General features: G+C 59.3%; 1 protein-coding gene and 2 non-coding genes across 3 annotated transcripts; all 3 read left to right on the plus strand.

Moving 5' to 3' along the window:
• Positions 1-476: 476 nt before the first annotated feature.
• On the plus strand, positions 477-12,336 carry PER1 (period circadian clock 1). Its single transcript, XM_011994516.1, has 23 exons — positions 477-565; positions 2,050-2,463; positions 2,578-2,676; positions 2,767-2,921; positions 3,016-3,137; positions 3,229-3,430; positions 3,583-3,634; positions 4,098-4,240; positions 4,624-4,702; positions 4,780-4,886; positions 5,056-5,209; positions 5,307-5,415; positions 5,504-5,635; positions 5,881-5,986; positions 6,119-6,290; positions 6,381-6,511; positions 6,737-6,916; positions 7,882-8,124; positions 9,003-9,613; positions 10,043-10,229; positions 10,406-10,595; positions 10,906-11,056; positions 11,455-12,336. The coding sequence occupies exons 2-23, from the start codon at positions 2,189-2,191 to the stop codon at positions 11,731-11,733; spliced, it is 3,879 nt and encodes a 1,292-aa protein (XP_011849906.1). The 5' UTR covers positions 477-565; positions 2,050-2,188; the 3' UTR covers positions 11,734-12,336.
• A 940-nt stretch (positions 12,337-13,276) lies between these two features.
• On the plus strand, positions 13,277-13,350 carry TRNAT-AGU. The gene has a single exon. It is a non-coding gene; the product is annotated as a tRNA-Thr (tRNA).
• A 456-nt stretch (positions 13,351-13,806) lies between these two features.
• TRNAS-CGA lies at positions 13,807-13,888 on the plus strand. The gene has a single exon. It is a non-coding gene; the product is annotated as a tRNA-Ser (tRNA).
• The last annotated feature ends 858 nt before the right edge of the window (positions 13,889-14,746 follow it).

Genomic DNA, 14,746 nt, shown 5'->3' on the forward strand with positions numbered 1-14,746 from the left:
GACAGGAACCCAGGAGAGGCCCAGCCAGGTTTCTGTCTGTCCCCTCCTCTCAAGGACAACCCATCTCATCCAGCGTGGCCTAACTCCCAGCGCCATTCCTTTTCCCCACCACTGGAAGGGCGAAGATGCCAAGATGTTGTGTTCTGCAAGGCTAGTGCGTTCAGGAAGTAGGCAAGTCTTGAGCACCTACTCTGGCCCGGGTTTTTTCCCTAAAGAGGCGCAGCGTACCTCCCTCTCTCCTCCCTTCCATTATTCACTGTGCAAGCGTCCTGCGCCCATTGGCTGGGCGGTGTCTGAGGCTCTTCAGCCCAGCACCAGCACCCAGGTCCACGTGCGCCCGTGTGTGTGACACAGCCCTGACCTTAGTGGAGGCCACTAGCCAATCAGGCGCCGGGAAGAGATCCCCAGCCAATCGGGGGCGGGGCCTGCGGCTCCGTCGGCAAGAGGCCAATGAGGGGGCAGTGCCCGGCATTATGCAACCCGCCTCCCCGCCCGGTGGAGCTTCCACTCGGCTGCGGGCTGGAGCAGCGGCGGGCAGGCGGGCCGAGGACACTCCCGCGACCAGGTAGGCATCTCTGCGGCCATCCTGGGGTCGATCTGCGTCCCTGAGCCGGACCGCTGCCACTTCCAATCTCATGGGCTACTTTTGGCCCAGCCAGTCAGAGGGCACACTGTCGTCCTTACCGCTACCCACCCTCTCCCCGCCCCCGGGGACCGAAGTGCTCCTCGAAATCTTGCACCGGGAGTCTGCACTCCTGACCCACTCACCTTACCTCCAGCTTGTCCCCACCTCCCCGTCCCATCTTGCCCGGCCCCACAGCCGACTCGGCGGGCATGCCCCGGTCTTCTTGCTCGTTACTCGAGGGGCCCCAGGTTTGCCCCGGTACCAGGACCCCATTAGGCTTTCGGCGCTCCCCGTGTCTCTGCTCTCCAGTCCCTGGCCCTGCGCCGCCTGTGATGTCAGCCCACTTCGGACTGGAACATCCCGTTCCCAGCGCTAGTTCCTGCTGTTGGCCACAACCTTCCCTTTTCGCCTGGCGCTGAGAAAATGCTCAGTAGTGGGGGTGTGGTTAGACGGGGAGTAGGGGAAGAACGATCTGTTGGTGTTGTGCCTCTTCTGCCCAAGACTTGGGGTGGGGGTCTGGCCAGAAAAGTAGGGGACTCTTTTTTGAGAGGATCCTCGGGTCCTTGACGATGGCAGTTTGCCGGCTTCGGTCCTCGCGGTGGGGAAGCAGCGCAGGGGCTAAAGAAGGAAAGGCTGTGTTGTCTTGAGCAGAATGACTGGGATCCAGGCGAGAGTCAGGTTGAGGGGCTTTTGCGCGGAGGGCGGTGGCCGTCGTGTTTCGTCCTAGGGAAGCCAGGACAACCCTGGAATCCTAATAGGCCGTCCCACTTCGTGCGGCCACTGAGCCATCCTGGGACTGGGGATATGTGAAGGATGCGTGACCCCCGGCCGCACCCACCAGTGTGAGAGTGGGCCGTTCCCCCACTTCCGCCGGGAAATGGGGGAGGGGTCGCTCCTTCTGCCCTCCTGTGGTCCCTCCAGCAACCGCTGAGCTCAGCAGCTGACGTCGGTTTCCCTGGCGACCGTGGCGGCGGCGGAAGCGCGTGGTGGGGCCGCTCACGTCGGCGCGCATGTGCAGCGGGGGTGGCACCGCCCCCGGATAAAATTAGCCTGGAGGCCTAAATATAGGAGGCGACCAGCTCACCCCCTGCTCCGAGGCCTTGGAGGCCCAGGCAGAGTGGAGTCCTAATGGGAACTGGGGAATGGGAAGTGTCCAGGTTTTTGCCGACAGCCGTAGTTATCGACTGCTCAGGCCAGGGTGGCAGGGGATGTGAAGGAAGGCCCCGGAGAACTTTCTCCCACGTGCAGCGCCTCTAAGGGTACAGGAAACATCCTGACTCCCCATTGGAAGCCCCAGGCCTGGGTCCCCCTCCCATCAGTCCCGCATGAGGCCAGGCAGGGGAAAGTCTGAGTGAAGTCAGCAGGTGCTCTGGAGTTAACAAACCAGCTTTCTGCAAACTCTACTTCCTGGTTTCCCTCTCCAGGTACTGGCTGTGCTCGAACTTGTCAACCCTCAGAGACTTAAATCTTCCACCTCACTCCCTCAGCCAGGCCTCCAGGCCCCCCCGTGCATCCGTGGTGGCCTCTTCACCTTCTCTGTTCTGTTCTCCCCATGGCCCAGACATGAGTGGCCCCCTAGAAGGGGCTGACGGGGGAGGGGACCCCAGGCCTGGGGAATCATTTTGTCCTGGGGGGGTCCCATCCCCTGGGCCCCCACAGCACCGGCCTTGCCCAGGCCCCAGCCTGGCCGATGACACTGATGCCAACAGCAATGGTTCAAGTGGCAATGAGTCCAACGGGCATGAGTCCAGGGGCGCATCTCAGCGGAGCTCACACAGCTCCTCCTCAGGCAATGGCAAGGACTCAGCCCTGCTGGAGACCACTGAGAGCAGCAAGAGGTGCGTATGGATGTGTATGCTGGCTCTAGGAGTGGTCTTGTGAGCAGGCAGAGCTGGGTGACAGGCCTCACACTGCTGGCCCTACCTGTAACTGGGCCTGTTGCTGTCTCCTAGCACAAACTCTCAGAGCCCATCCCCACCTAGCAGTTCCATTGCCTACAGCCTCCTGAGTGCCAGCTCAGAGCAGGACAACCCGTCCACCAGTGGCTGCAGGTACGTCGAGTGAGGCTGGAGGAGAGGTCTGGGGGCCCAGGCCACACTCTGGGACTAATGTCTTTATCTCCTTCCCTGCGGGCCCCGCAGCAGTGAACAGTCAGCCCGGGCGAGGACCCAGAAGGAACTCATGACAGCACTTCGAGAGCTCAAGCTTCGACTGCCACCAGAGCGCCGGGGCAAGGGCCGCTCTGGGACCCTGGCCACGCTGCAGTACGCGCTGGCCTGTGTCAAGCAGGTGCAGGGTAAGTGGTATGTCCCAAGAGGGAATGGCCAGGACCTGGGCTCCTGTGTCGAGGCACCCTCCTTACTGAATGCCTCACTGCCTCCACCCTGCAGCCAACCAGGAGTACTACCAGCAGTGGAGCCTGGAGGAGGGCGAGCCTTGCTCCATGGACATGTCCACCTATACCCTGGAGGAGCTGGAGCACATCACGTCTGAGTACACGCTTCGTAACCAGGTCAGCGGCCGCCTGGCCTCTCCATCCCGATGCACCCCTACCCCTTCTCCCTCAGCTCTTCAATCTGCTCTTGCTCTCCCCTTCCTGCCAGGATACCTTCTCAGTGGCTGTCTCCTTCCTGACGGGCCGAATCGTCTACATTTCGGAGCAGGCAGCTGTCCTGCTGCGTTGCAAGCGGGACGTGTTCCGGGGTACCCGCTTCTCCGAGCTCCTGGCTCCCCAGGATGTGGGAGTCTTCTATGGTTCCACTGCTCCATCTCGCCTGCCCACCTGGGGCACAGGAGCCTCAGCAGGTAAGGTGCCCAAGCACTGTGAGGAGGCATGAGGCAGTCCCGGGAAGCTCCTGCTGTGAGGGGCCAGGGGACCCAGACTTTCCCTTAGTGGGTTCTTCGCAGCCTAGGGAAGGGGCGGGAGGCTGTGCTCACTCCTCTCCTGTCTGTCTCAGGTTCAGGCCTCAGGGACTTTACCCAGGAGAAGTCTGTCTTCTGCCGTATCAGGTAGGTGAGGGGAGGTGGGGAAGACCTCTGCCTCCTGTTTTTTTGTTTTTTGTTTTTTGTTTTTTGAAAGGGAGTCTCATTCTGTCGCCCAGGCTGGAGTGCAGTGGCATGATCTCAGCTCACTGCAACCTCTGCCTCCCAGGTTCAAGCGATTCTCCTGCATCAGCCTCCCAAGTAGCTAGGATTACAGGCGCCGCCACGCCCAGCTAATTTTTGTATTTTTAGTAGAGATGGGGTTTCACCATGTTGTCCAGGCTGGTCTTGAACTCCTGACCTCAGGTGATCCGCCTGCCTTGACCTCTCAAAGTGCTGGGATTAAAGGCGCGAGCCACCGTGCCCGGCCTACCTCTGCCTCTTTCTGCCCCCTCCTCAGGGTCTTTGCTGTTGTGTGCTGTGATCTTGTGGTTGGAAGAGTGGGTGGCTCTCTGTTGAAAGTCCCTAATGCTCTTCTCTGCTTTGCTAGAGGAGGTCCTGACCGGGATCCAGGGCCTCGGTACCAGCCATTCCGCCTAACCCCGTATGTGACCAAGATCCGGGTCTCAGATGGGGCCCCTGCGCAGCCGTGCTGCCTGCTGATTGCAGAGCGCATCCACTCGGGTTACGAAGGTGAGCAAGTCTGGGCCCTGGCCTGGTTGAGGCTGGGAGGAAGGACATTTCCTCATGGTCAGGCATGAATTTGGGAGGCTTAGCCAGACCCTTTGAATTTTGGAACAAGAAAAGCTTTTGTAAAGATGAGGATTTGAGCTCCTTTTAGAGGTAGAGTTGAATAAGATCACTGAGCTAGAAAAGAGCAGAGAAGAATGCCTTGCTTGCTCTCAGTTGTGGTACTGGTACAGGGCATAGGATTGGCCCAGACCATCTTTGGGCCCATAGTGCCCAGGGCACAGCTGTGTGGCAAATCGTCAGCCAGCCTGGGCCCAGGCAGAGTGGAGGGCTGAGGAGTTGGGCATTCTGGACGAAACCCAGTGACCACACTTTCTGTGCCTCAGCTCCCCGCATACCCCCTGACAAGAGGATTTTCACTACACGGCACACACCCAGCTGCCTCTTCCAGGATGTGGATGAAAGGTGAGGATAGGACCTAGAGGACAGGAGGGCAGCCAGGGCTGAGGCCACGGCCACTCTGATGCCTCCTTCCCATTCAGGGCTGCCCCCCTGCTGGGCTACCTGCCCCAGGACCTCCTGGGGGCCCCAGTGCTCCTGTTCCTGCACCCTGAGGACCGACCCCTCATGCTGGCTATCCACAAGAAGAGTGAGTTCCTCTTGCCCTGCTCACCCTTCCCACTGTCCCAAGCTTTTGAATGACTGCCCTTCAGGTTGGGTCTCTTGGTGCCTTGGTCTCCTGGATCTCCAGTGCCATGGCCTCCCCATTACTCAGCTCTCCCTCCCTTTGACCCCTCCTCCTTTCCCACTTCCATCAGTCCTGCAGTTGGCGGGCCAGCCCTTTGACCACTCCCCCATCCGCTTCTGTGCCCGCAACGGGGAGTATGTCACCATGGACACCAGTTGGGCTGGCTTTGTGCATCCCTGGAGCCGCAAGGTAGCCTTCGTGTTGGGCCGCCACAAAGTACGAACGTAAGTGGGCCATGTCCCCGAGCTGGCGTTGGGGATAGGGCAGTGTGGTGGGGGACAGGACTGGGCCAGGCTGGACTCACTCTTCCCCACCCTACAGGGCCCCGCTGAATGAGGATGTGTTCACTCCCCCGGCCCCCAGCCCAGCTCCGACCCTGGACACTGATATCCAGGAGCTGTCAGAGCAGATCCACCGGCTGCTGCTACAGGTGAGAGTAGCGGAGAGGGAGCGTGGGAGGTGAAGAAGGGGGTGGGAAGTGGGATCAAGCCATCTAACCTGCCCTCTCCCCGCTGCAGCCCGTGCACAGCCCCAGCCCCACAGGACTCTGTGGAGTCGGCCCCGTGACATCCCCAGGCCCTCTCCACAGCCCCGGCTCCTCCAGTGATAGCAACGGGGGTGATGCAGAGGGGCCTGGGCCTCCTGCGCCAGTGAGTGACCTGCTCCCACCGCATTCTCTAATCGCCCTTTCCCCTCTCCTCCTCGGAACCAGCACTGCCAGTCCCAGAGTCTTGCCCGATCCCCCTTTGCCCTCTCTTTCGTGCCATTTCCTTCTTACCCTGCTCTCATCAAGGCGTCTGTGCCTCCCCACTGGTACTTTCTTGTTTTATTGTGCCCTTGGCCCCTGACACTGGCCACACCCCCTGCTGCTGCTCACTGTGGTGCTGTCCTGCAGGTGACCTTCCAGCAGATCTGTAAGGATGTGCATCTGGTGAAGCACCAGGGCCAGCAGCTTTTTATTGAGTCTCGGGCCCGGCCTCAGCCCCGGCCTCGCCTCCCTGGTGAGTTGGTGACAATGTATGGGTGAGGAGACAGACCTGGGGGGGTCCCCTGATCTTCACCGCCAACCTATTTGCTGTTTTTTTCCATGTGAGCTTGAGAAGACTATTTTCCTCTTTCTCTCTTTGCCCCAGCTACAGGCACATTCAAGGCCAGGGCCCTTCCCTGCCAATCCCCAGACCCAGAGCTGGAGACGGGTTCTGCTCCCATCCCGGCCCCACTAGCCTTGGCCCCTGAGGAGGCCGAGAGGAAAGAAGCCTCCAGCTGCTCCTACCAACAGATCAACTGCCTGGACAGCATCCTCAGGTAAGGCCTGCAGGCGTCTTCTCCACCTCGGGCTCTAGCCCTGCCCACCCCAAGCCCTTCTTTGATGCCCTCTGCTGTGTCCATCACCAGGTATCTGGAGAGCTGCAACCTCCCCAGCACCACTAAGCGTAAATGTGCCTCCTCCTCCTCTTACACCACCTCCTCAGCCTCTGACGACGACAAGCAGAGGACCGGTCCAGTCCCTGTGGGGACCAAGAAAGGTAAAGACCCAGTGCACCCTGCTCCCACTGCCCCGTCCTGGCCTGGTGGCCCTGTGTCTTTTCCCTTCTGCTTCTGGGCCCTCTTGCTGTGCCCTGCCCTCCTCCCCAGCCTCCTGGTCTCCAGACTGTTCCCTACCACCATCCCCTTCCCCTTTTCCCTGGGATCCTCTCTCCTGACTTCCCAGTGGGGGTGGGGATGGTAACTGGCACCATCTCTCTGCACAGATCCGCCGTCAGCAGTGCTGTCTGGGGAGGGGGCCACCCCCCGGAAGGAGCCAGTGGTGGGAGGCACCCTGAGCCCGCTCGCCCTGGCCAATAAGGCGGAGAGCGTGGTGTCCGTCACCAGTCAGTGTAGCTTCAGCTCCACCATCGTCCATGTGGGAGACAAGAAGCCCCCGGAGTCGGGTATGGGCGTGGAGCTGGGGGGCAGTGCTTGGGCTCTACCAGGCTCCCAGCTAGAGCTCCCTCCTGCCTTTCCCCTCCCTTCCAGCCCCTGATGGAGAGAAGGAGGCCTCCCTTGACGTGGGGCTTGGGGCTACCGCTTCTTGCTCTCCCCTCCCTGCCAGGCTTCTCGACTTTGCCCTTCCCCTGTTCTGCTTCTCGTATTGTTACTGTCAGTTGAAACACACAGTCTGGGGTAGGGGGTTTGCCCTGAGGTGCTGACCACAGAGGGTCTGAAGGCGAGGAAAATTGAAGCTCCCTGAAGGGTCTTTGGATATGGACCTTGAAAATGTGTGAAGGGCTGGGCATGGTGGCTCAGGCCTGTAATCCCAGCACTTTGGGAGGCTGAGGTAGGAAGATCACCTGAGATCAGGAGCTCGAGATCAGCCTGGGCATCATGGTGAAACTCTGTCTCTACTAAAAATGCAAAACTTAGCCAGGCGTGGTGGCACGCGCCTATAGTCCCAGCTACTTGGGAGGCTGAGGCAGGAGAATCGCTTGAACCCAGGAGGTGGTGGTTGCAGTGAACCGCGATCGTGTCCCTGCCCTCCAGCCTGGGAGAAAGAGCGAGACTCTGTCTCAAAAAAAAAAGGAGAGAAACAGAATGTGTGAGGGAAAGCCAAGGGGTGGGCTTCTCTTCCAACAAGAGTTGTGAGGGGGTCATCCCAGTAGAGTTCCTGGAGGGGAGTGGCCACTGGAGGGACCTGAGTATCTATCGTCTCCTCTTCTGGGCCAGCTTTGCAATGGAGGAGAGGACCCAGGGCCAGCCCTTGGCAGAGAGGTGACCAAGAAATGTACATGGGGACCAGGCTCGGCTATGGGGCAGAGCCACCAGGGGTTGGCTAGGCTATCGGACAGGGAGGGTGTGGTATGGATTTGTTGACCCCTGAGGTGATTCTGATGACCTTTCTGTATCTCACCTTCCTCAGACATCATCATGATGGAGGACCTGCCTGGCCTAGCCCCCGGCCCAGCCCCCAGCCCAGCCCCCAGCCCCACAGTAGCCCCTGACCCAGCCCCAGATGCCTACCGTCCAGTAGGGCTGACCAAGGCCGTGCTGTCCCTGCACACGCAGAAGGAAGAGCAAGCCTTCCTCAGCCGCTTCCGAGACCTGGGCAGGCTGCGTGGACTGGACAGCTCTTCCACAGCGCCCTCAGCCCTTGGCGAGCGAGGTAGCCACCTGGGGCCTGCCGGAGCCTGCCCTTTGCCCAGTCTAGGACTGGACTGTCGGGGGGTGGATCTTAAGGGAGGTGTTTCTGCTCCAGGGACCCAGGCTGGTGGTGGTTCCACCACCAGGCCTGCCTAGGGACAGGTCCCTCGCTAGCTTCTCCCCACTAGGCCGGGGTTCTGGGCTGCAGCCAGAGGAGGGCAGCCTGGGGGGTTGGCACTGGGATGGGCAGGCGGAAGTGCTGTGCTCCAGGTAGGCGACTTCAGGCCTAGCCTGGGGGCAGCGGCAGGAAGTGTGCCCACTTAGGAGTCAGTTGTCACTGATGAAGAGACATGCATAGACTCTGGGCCAACTCTGGGTGGGGTCTGGGCTTCAAGGGCAGGTGGAAGACAGCCCCTCCAGGTGCCTGAGGGAGACCCCCTGCAGGCAGACGCAGGACTCAGGACTGGGCTTTCCAGCCCCCCTCTTCACTCCATCGCAAGCTAGGCAGAACACGGCCTCGATGGGCAGGAGGAACGCCTATGCTGGCAGCGCCCGCAGGAGTTTGGCGGAGGGACCAGAGCCACCTGTCCATGTGTCCATGGACGCACCCTGCCTCCTCCATCTGCCAGCGTGCCTCCATCTTCCGCACACCCCCAGCTCGACCCCTCTTGTAACCTCTCCCTGGCCTTGTTCCTTTCTCAATAAATCCCCTTGTCCCTGGCTCCTGTGATTCTTCCCTGAAGGTGCCCCACCTCCTGAGCCCCCCATTCTGTGTGGGTTGAGAAGCTCTCTCTGGAGTCTTGGCCTGCCCTCTCCCTGGTCAGAGTGTCACGGCAGTGTGGGTAGCAGGGGCACTAACCCCAGGTTGAGGCCCTCGCTAACCCTAGTCTTTTCCCACAGGCTGCCACCATGGCCCCGCACCCCCAAGCCGCCGACACCACTGCCGATCCAAAGCCAAGCGCTCACGCCACCACCAGAGCCCTCGGGCTGAAGCGCCCTGCTATGTCTCACACCCCTCACCTGTGCCACCCTCCACCCCCTGGCCTGCCCCACCAGCCACTACCCCCTTCCCAGCAGTTGTCCAGCCCTACCCTCTCCCAGTGTTCTCCCCTCGAGGAGGCCCCCAGGCTCTTCCCCCTGCTCCCACATCTGTGCCCCCGGCTGCTTTCCCCACCCCTCTGGTGACCCCCATGGTGGCCTTGGTGCTCCCTAACTATCTGTTCCCAACCCCATCCAGCTATCCTTACGGGGCACCCCAGACCCCTGCTGAAGGGCCTCCCACTCCTGCCTCGTACTCCCCTTCTCCATCCTTGCCCGCCCTCCCCCCAAGCCCTCCTCGCCGCCCGGACTCTCCACTGTTCAACTCAAGATGCAGCTCTCCACTCCAGCTTAATCTGCTGCAGCTCGAGGAGCTCCCCCGTGCTGAGGGGGCTGCTGGTGCAGGGGGCCCTGGGAGCAGTGCTGGGCCCCCACCTCCCAGTGAGGAGGCTGCTGAGCCAGAGGCCAGACTGGTGAGCACTGATCCCTGCGTCTGCCCACCAGCCCCCACCCCAGCCCCGCCCCTCTGCCACCTTATGCTGCCTGCTGCCTCTGCCAGGCCAGTGTCTCAGCCTCCAGGAGGTGGAGGGAGACCCCAGCTGAATTTCTGAATGAAGCAGAAATTGGCTAACTCCTCATTGAAGGGACAGTCCTGTCTGTCTGACAGGTAGTGAGGACATCTCAGTAACTTCTGAGGGAGTATCTGCCACTTGGAAAGGGTCTGGCCTCACATCCCCACTCTTCGCCAGCTTGCTTCTCTCTCAGCCTGGCCTTACTGTCACGAAGTGGGGAGCAGAGACCACTGGGGTTGGATGTGCCTCTGCCCACAACCAGTGAGAGCAGTTGAAGGGAAGCGTAGGTGCTGACCCCTTCGTCCCTCCTTGCCCCCCCCCCTCCTCCAGGTGGAGGTCACTGAGTCCTCCAATCAGGACGCACTTTCCGGCTCCAGCGACCTGCTGGAACTGCTGCTGCAAGAGGACTCGCGCTCCGGCACAGGCTCCGCAGCCTCGGGCTCCCTGGGCTCTGGCTTGGGCTCTGGGTCTGGTTCAGGCTCCCATGAGGGGGGCAGCACCTCAGCCAGCATCACTCGTGAGTGCCCCGCCTCCAACACCTCCCAGGGTCGGGCAGTGACTGGGGAGCCGGGAGCCCAGGAGCTTCCTAAGGCCATTGGGATGGACATGTGGCCTTTGAGGGAGGCCTTGTGAGGCCCCCGGAGTGGGCATGCAGCCAGCCTGACTCCACTGGTCTGCCCTCCCACTTCTCAGGCAGCAGCCAGAGCAGCCACACAAGCAAATACTTTGGCAGCATCGACTCTTCCGAGGCTGAGGCTGGGGCTGCTCGGGGCGGGGCTGAGCCGGGGGACCAGGTGATTAAATACGTGCTCCAGGATCCCATTTGGCTGCTCATGGCCAATGCTGACCAGCGCGTCATGATGACTTACCAGGTACCCTCCAGGTGAGGCATTTCAGAGGCCGCCTTGGCCTTCCTTTCAGAGGTAGTAGGGGGGCAGTTTTCTTTTCTGGGACTAGCTCTGTCCTGGATAGGATAGATGGTTCCTATCCTCCCTGCCCCTTGGATCTCTGTTACTAGTTCCTCCCAGGAGGAGAGCAGGTTTCCTGGTCTTGGGACCCTTGACCTCCCATAGCCCTGATTTAGGGGAGGAGCATGAGGCGGGGAGTTGTGGTAGAGGAAGGATGCCAGCTTCACAGGTCCTGGTCCGGGTCCTGGATCCCAGCCTCTGCCTTCTGAACCCCTTCTCGGGCAGGGACATGACCTCTGTGCTGAAGCAGGATCGGGAGCGGCTCCGAGCCATGCAGAGGCAGCAGCCCCGGTTTTCTGAGGACCAGCGGCGGGAACTGGGCGCTGTGCACTCCTGGGTCCGCAAGGGCCAACTGCCTCGGGCTCTTGATGTGATGGTGAGAGAAGCCTGGGACAGGGGTAGAAAAAAGAATTGAGCTTGTCAAGTTCAAGGGATCGAGGCCAAGAGCTGATCTCAATATCCTTGGATCATTAATTCTGAAGACTGTTGATTCCACTGAATTTGCTGTGGATTATTATTAAGCTGCATGAGTCTTTGCAGAACTTTTCTCAGCCTATCCTATGCTAATGTGCATTGTGACTCTCCTGTAATGGCATCTGGGTAGAGGGCACAAGGCACCTTCCAACCTCGTTGGACTGCAGGTGCATATATGTGGACTGGTGCTTCTTGGGAGTACATTTCGGGAAGCACAGGGGGCTGGGGGTGGGAAGCTGGGCTGACAGGTTAGCAGTGAGGACCCTCTCTGACTCTCTCCTGTCCATTTCTCTTACCAAGGCCTGTGTGGACTGTGGGAGCAGCACCCAAGATCCTGGTCACCCTGATGACCCACTCTTCTCAGAGCTGGATGGACTGGGGCTGGAGCCCATGGAAGAGGGTGGAGGCGAGCAGGGCAGCAGCGGTGGCGGCAGTGGTGAGGGTGAGGGCTGCGAGGAGGCCCGGGCCCAAGGTGGGGCCAAGGCCTCAAGCTCTCAGGACTTGGCCATGGAGGAGGAGAAAGAAAGCAGGAGCTCAGCCAGTCCAGCCTTACCTACAGCAGGAAACGGCACGAGCTAGACTCCATTCTGGGACCATCTCCAGGAGTCCACAAGATGCTTTCTTCTCCTGTGTCCCAATTCTCAGAACTCAGATGTGGCTGGACCAACCAGTGGGAAACTGCCCCAGCTTCTCCCACCATAGGGGGCCGGACCCCCATCACCAGCCCAGGAATCCAGGGGCTGCCTCTGGCCTCGTAGGGAGCAGAGAGCAGAACTCCGCAGCCCAGCCCAGCCCAGAGGAGTGTCACCTCCCACCTTTGGAGAGGAATCCTTCCCTCCCCTGGACAGAGTTGCTGACAGGCTGCTTAAGTGGCCTCTCCATATCCTAGCTGAGCCTGAATCCGACTCCTGAGGGTTGGGGCTGCACTTATTTATCGGGGGAGACAGCTGTCTCTCCCACCTCCTCCCCACATGGGAGGAGAGCCTGAGGCCCAAGCAGGACCTGGGGGATCCAGCCCCTAGCTGCTCGGGGGTGGGGGAGGTTGGTGGACCATGGAGTCCCTGGTGCTGCCCCTCAGGTGGGACCCAGGTGTTCTCAGCTGTACCCTCTGCCGATGGCATTTGTGTTTTTGATATTTGTGTCTGTTACTACTTTTTTAATACAAAAAGATAAAAACGGCCAGGACTTTGTGGAATGAAGTTTGGGGTTGGGGTGAGGGGAGCGCATCTAGGAGGGACTCGGCCCTGCTTCCGGGAAGGTTGTAGTGAGGGTGCACAGGGCCATCCCCTGAAGACCCCCATTCCTCTTTCCCCCCATCCTGTCCAGGTGAGGGCCCTGCTCAGCCTACTACATCCACGCCCAGCTCTGACTCTGCTGTCCCCTCTAGCATGGCCTCAGCTGGGTTTACCCTGGGAAGGAGAGATGAGAGGCACGTGTGGCCAAGGGCTTGGGTGAGCTCCAGCCCAGGTCACAAGTGGCCGAGGCAGAGGAAGCCCGCTTAACCCCGTCGTGCCTTGAGGTATTCGAGGGTGTTTGTCTTCCTTGGCTTCCTTTTTTAAATAAAAAAAGACGAAATTTCACTCTGTTACCCAGCTGGAGTGCAATGACGCCATCTCGGCTCACTGCAACCTGCGCCTCCTGGGTTCAAGCGATTCTCCTGCCTCGGCCTCCCGAGTAGCTGGGATTATAGTGTCCGCCACCATCCCTGGCTAATTTTGTATTTTTAGTACAAATTAGAGATGGGGTTTCACCATTGTTCAGTCTGGTCGCAAACTCCTGACCTCAGGTGATCTGCCCGCCTCGGCCTCGCAAAGTGCTGGGGTTACAGGCGGGAGCCACCGTGCCTGGCCTTCCTTGGCTTCTTGGTCACCGCACAGAGAGGTCAGTCTAGGTAGCTAAGGGATACATGGAGTCATGTGCTCACTCACGGTTGAATTGGCCCCAAAGGTTTGGAAGAATGGAGGAGCAAAGCATGAACTCTCTGGCTCAGAACCTGAAAAGGAAGAGGTAGCTTAGGAAGGGATGAGTCGCTGAAGAACCACTGCAGACACTTATTTACTGATTATCACTTACTGTCGCCCGCTCACAGTTGATTTATTTTGAGGCACATTTACTTTACCCCGGCGCTGTGGCTTAGCTGGTTAAAGCGCCTGTCTAGTAAACAGGAGATCCTGGGTTCGAATCCCAGCGGTGCCTGAGTTGGTGGGGAGTGATATATTATTGCTGCAAGTGCACTTCTCCACTTTCAAAGTGCGTTTCTGTGTGGTTTTAAGAAAGATTCTTCTTACAAGCCAATCCGTCTTTGGGCCTCCGTTCCCCTGCACTTTTAGTGTGTATTGGAAGCTACAGATTCTCACTTCGCTTTCATGAAGTAGCACGAAGTAGGCATCTCAGGGTCTGTCCTCAAGGGTATGGAAGACAGGGCTCGGATTTGGGCCCGTTTTGTTTCCATCCTATGCTCGGGTAGGAGAGGGAGAATGGGAAAGCTGCCACTCCAGCGGGGCCGCTGACGGCCGCTGGAGAGAAGGCATGGTCTGCGCCACCGAGCCGAGGCGCACGAGCGCTGGCGTCTCGAGGCAGCGTGGGTGGAGCCGGCTGGAGGCGGGCGTGTTGATAGGCAGCTATAGTTGCGCAGGGCCGAGCCCGCACGCGGCTGTGATGGCCGAGTGGTTAAGGCGTTGGACTCGAAATCCAATGGGGTCTCCCCGCGCAGGTTCGAATCCTGCTCACAGCGTCAGTACTTTTGGTAATAGGTATCTCGGTCTCTGGAGAAGGAAAAAGCAGTTTGTTTTCTAGTTCTTTCCTTGGAGAATCTCCCGCGTTATTTTGAGAATCTCAGGGACTCGGCCGTCAGGGTCCAGCCCGCGAGCGCCCTCTTGCGAGTCTCATACTCCTGTCGACCTGCGAAAGCCTTTTTACTGCCGATTTCACTTCCTAACGCCACCACGCTCAGATGGCTCCTTAGGGCTACTCAGCAATCGTTACTTCCCCCCAGTTCATTCACTCTCCTACTCTCCTATGCGACTGCTTCATTCCTACCCTTACCTCAAACTGCGAATCCCTTCTTCATCGTCCCTCATCTTCTACTTCCTGATTCACTGAGAAAATAAAGCCTTCCGGAGTTTCCCATCAACATTCACATCGCACGTACCTACCTACCTACCTACCTACCTACCTACCTACCTACCTACCTACCTACCTACCTATTTGAGTCTGTGACCACATACTCTTCTTTTCCCTCATTATTGTAGATGAATGCTTGCTTCCATCTAAAGCCAACCCCTACTTTTACTAGATTTCCCATCCCCCCGGCCCACTCAAGCAAGGACACTGCTTTTTTTCCTATACCATCAAATTTCCCCTCTCAGCCAGGCGCAGTGGCTCACGCATGTAATCTCAGCACTTTGGGAGGCTTGACGAGTGGATCACTTGAGGTCAGGAGTCCTAGACCAGTGAAACCCCATCTCTACTAAAAATACAAAATTAGCAGGGCGTGGTGGCTGGCGCACGCCTGTATTCCCAGCTACTCGGGAGACTGAGGCAGGAGAAGCACTTGAATCCGGGAGGCGAAGGTTGCAGTGAGCCGAGATCG

The sequence above is a fragment of the Mandrillus leucophaeus genome, unplaced genomic scaffold (assembly GCF_000951045.1).
Source record: "Mandrillus leucophaeus isolate KB7577 unplaced genomic scaffold, Mleu.le_1.0 Scaffold46, whole genome shotgun sequence".
NCBI lineage: Eukaryota > Metazoa > Chordata > Mammalia > Primates > Cercopithecidae > Mandrillus > Mandrillus leucophaeus.

What these genes read in the sequence shown, in the direction of transcription:
- PER1 (XM_011994516.1), top strand. Translation starts at nt 2,189, where the DNA reads ATGAGTGGCCCCCTAGAAGGGGCTGACGGGGGAGGGGACCCCAGGCCT. An exon ending in AGTACACGCTTCGTAACCAG is followed by an intron (nt 3,138 to 3,228) that starts GTCAGCGGCCGC and finishes CCTTCCTGCCAG; the next exon opens with GATACCTTCTCAGTGGCTGT. An exon ending in CACCTCAGCCAGCATCACTC is followed by an intron (nt 10,230 to 10,405) that starts GTGAGTGCCCCG and finishes CCCACTTCTCAG; the next exon opens with GCAGCAGCCAGAGCAGCCAC.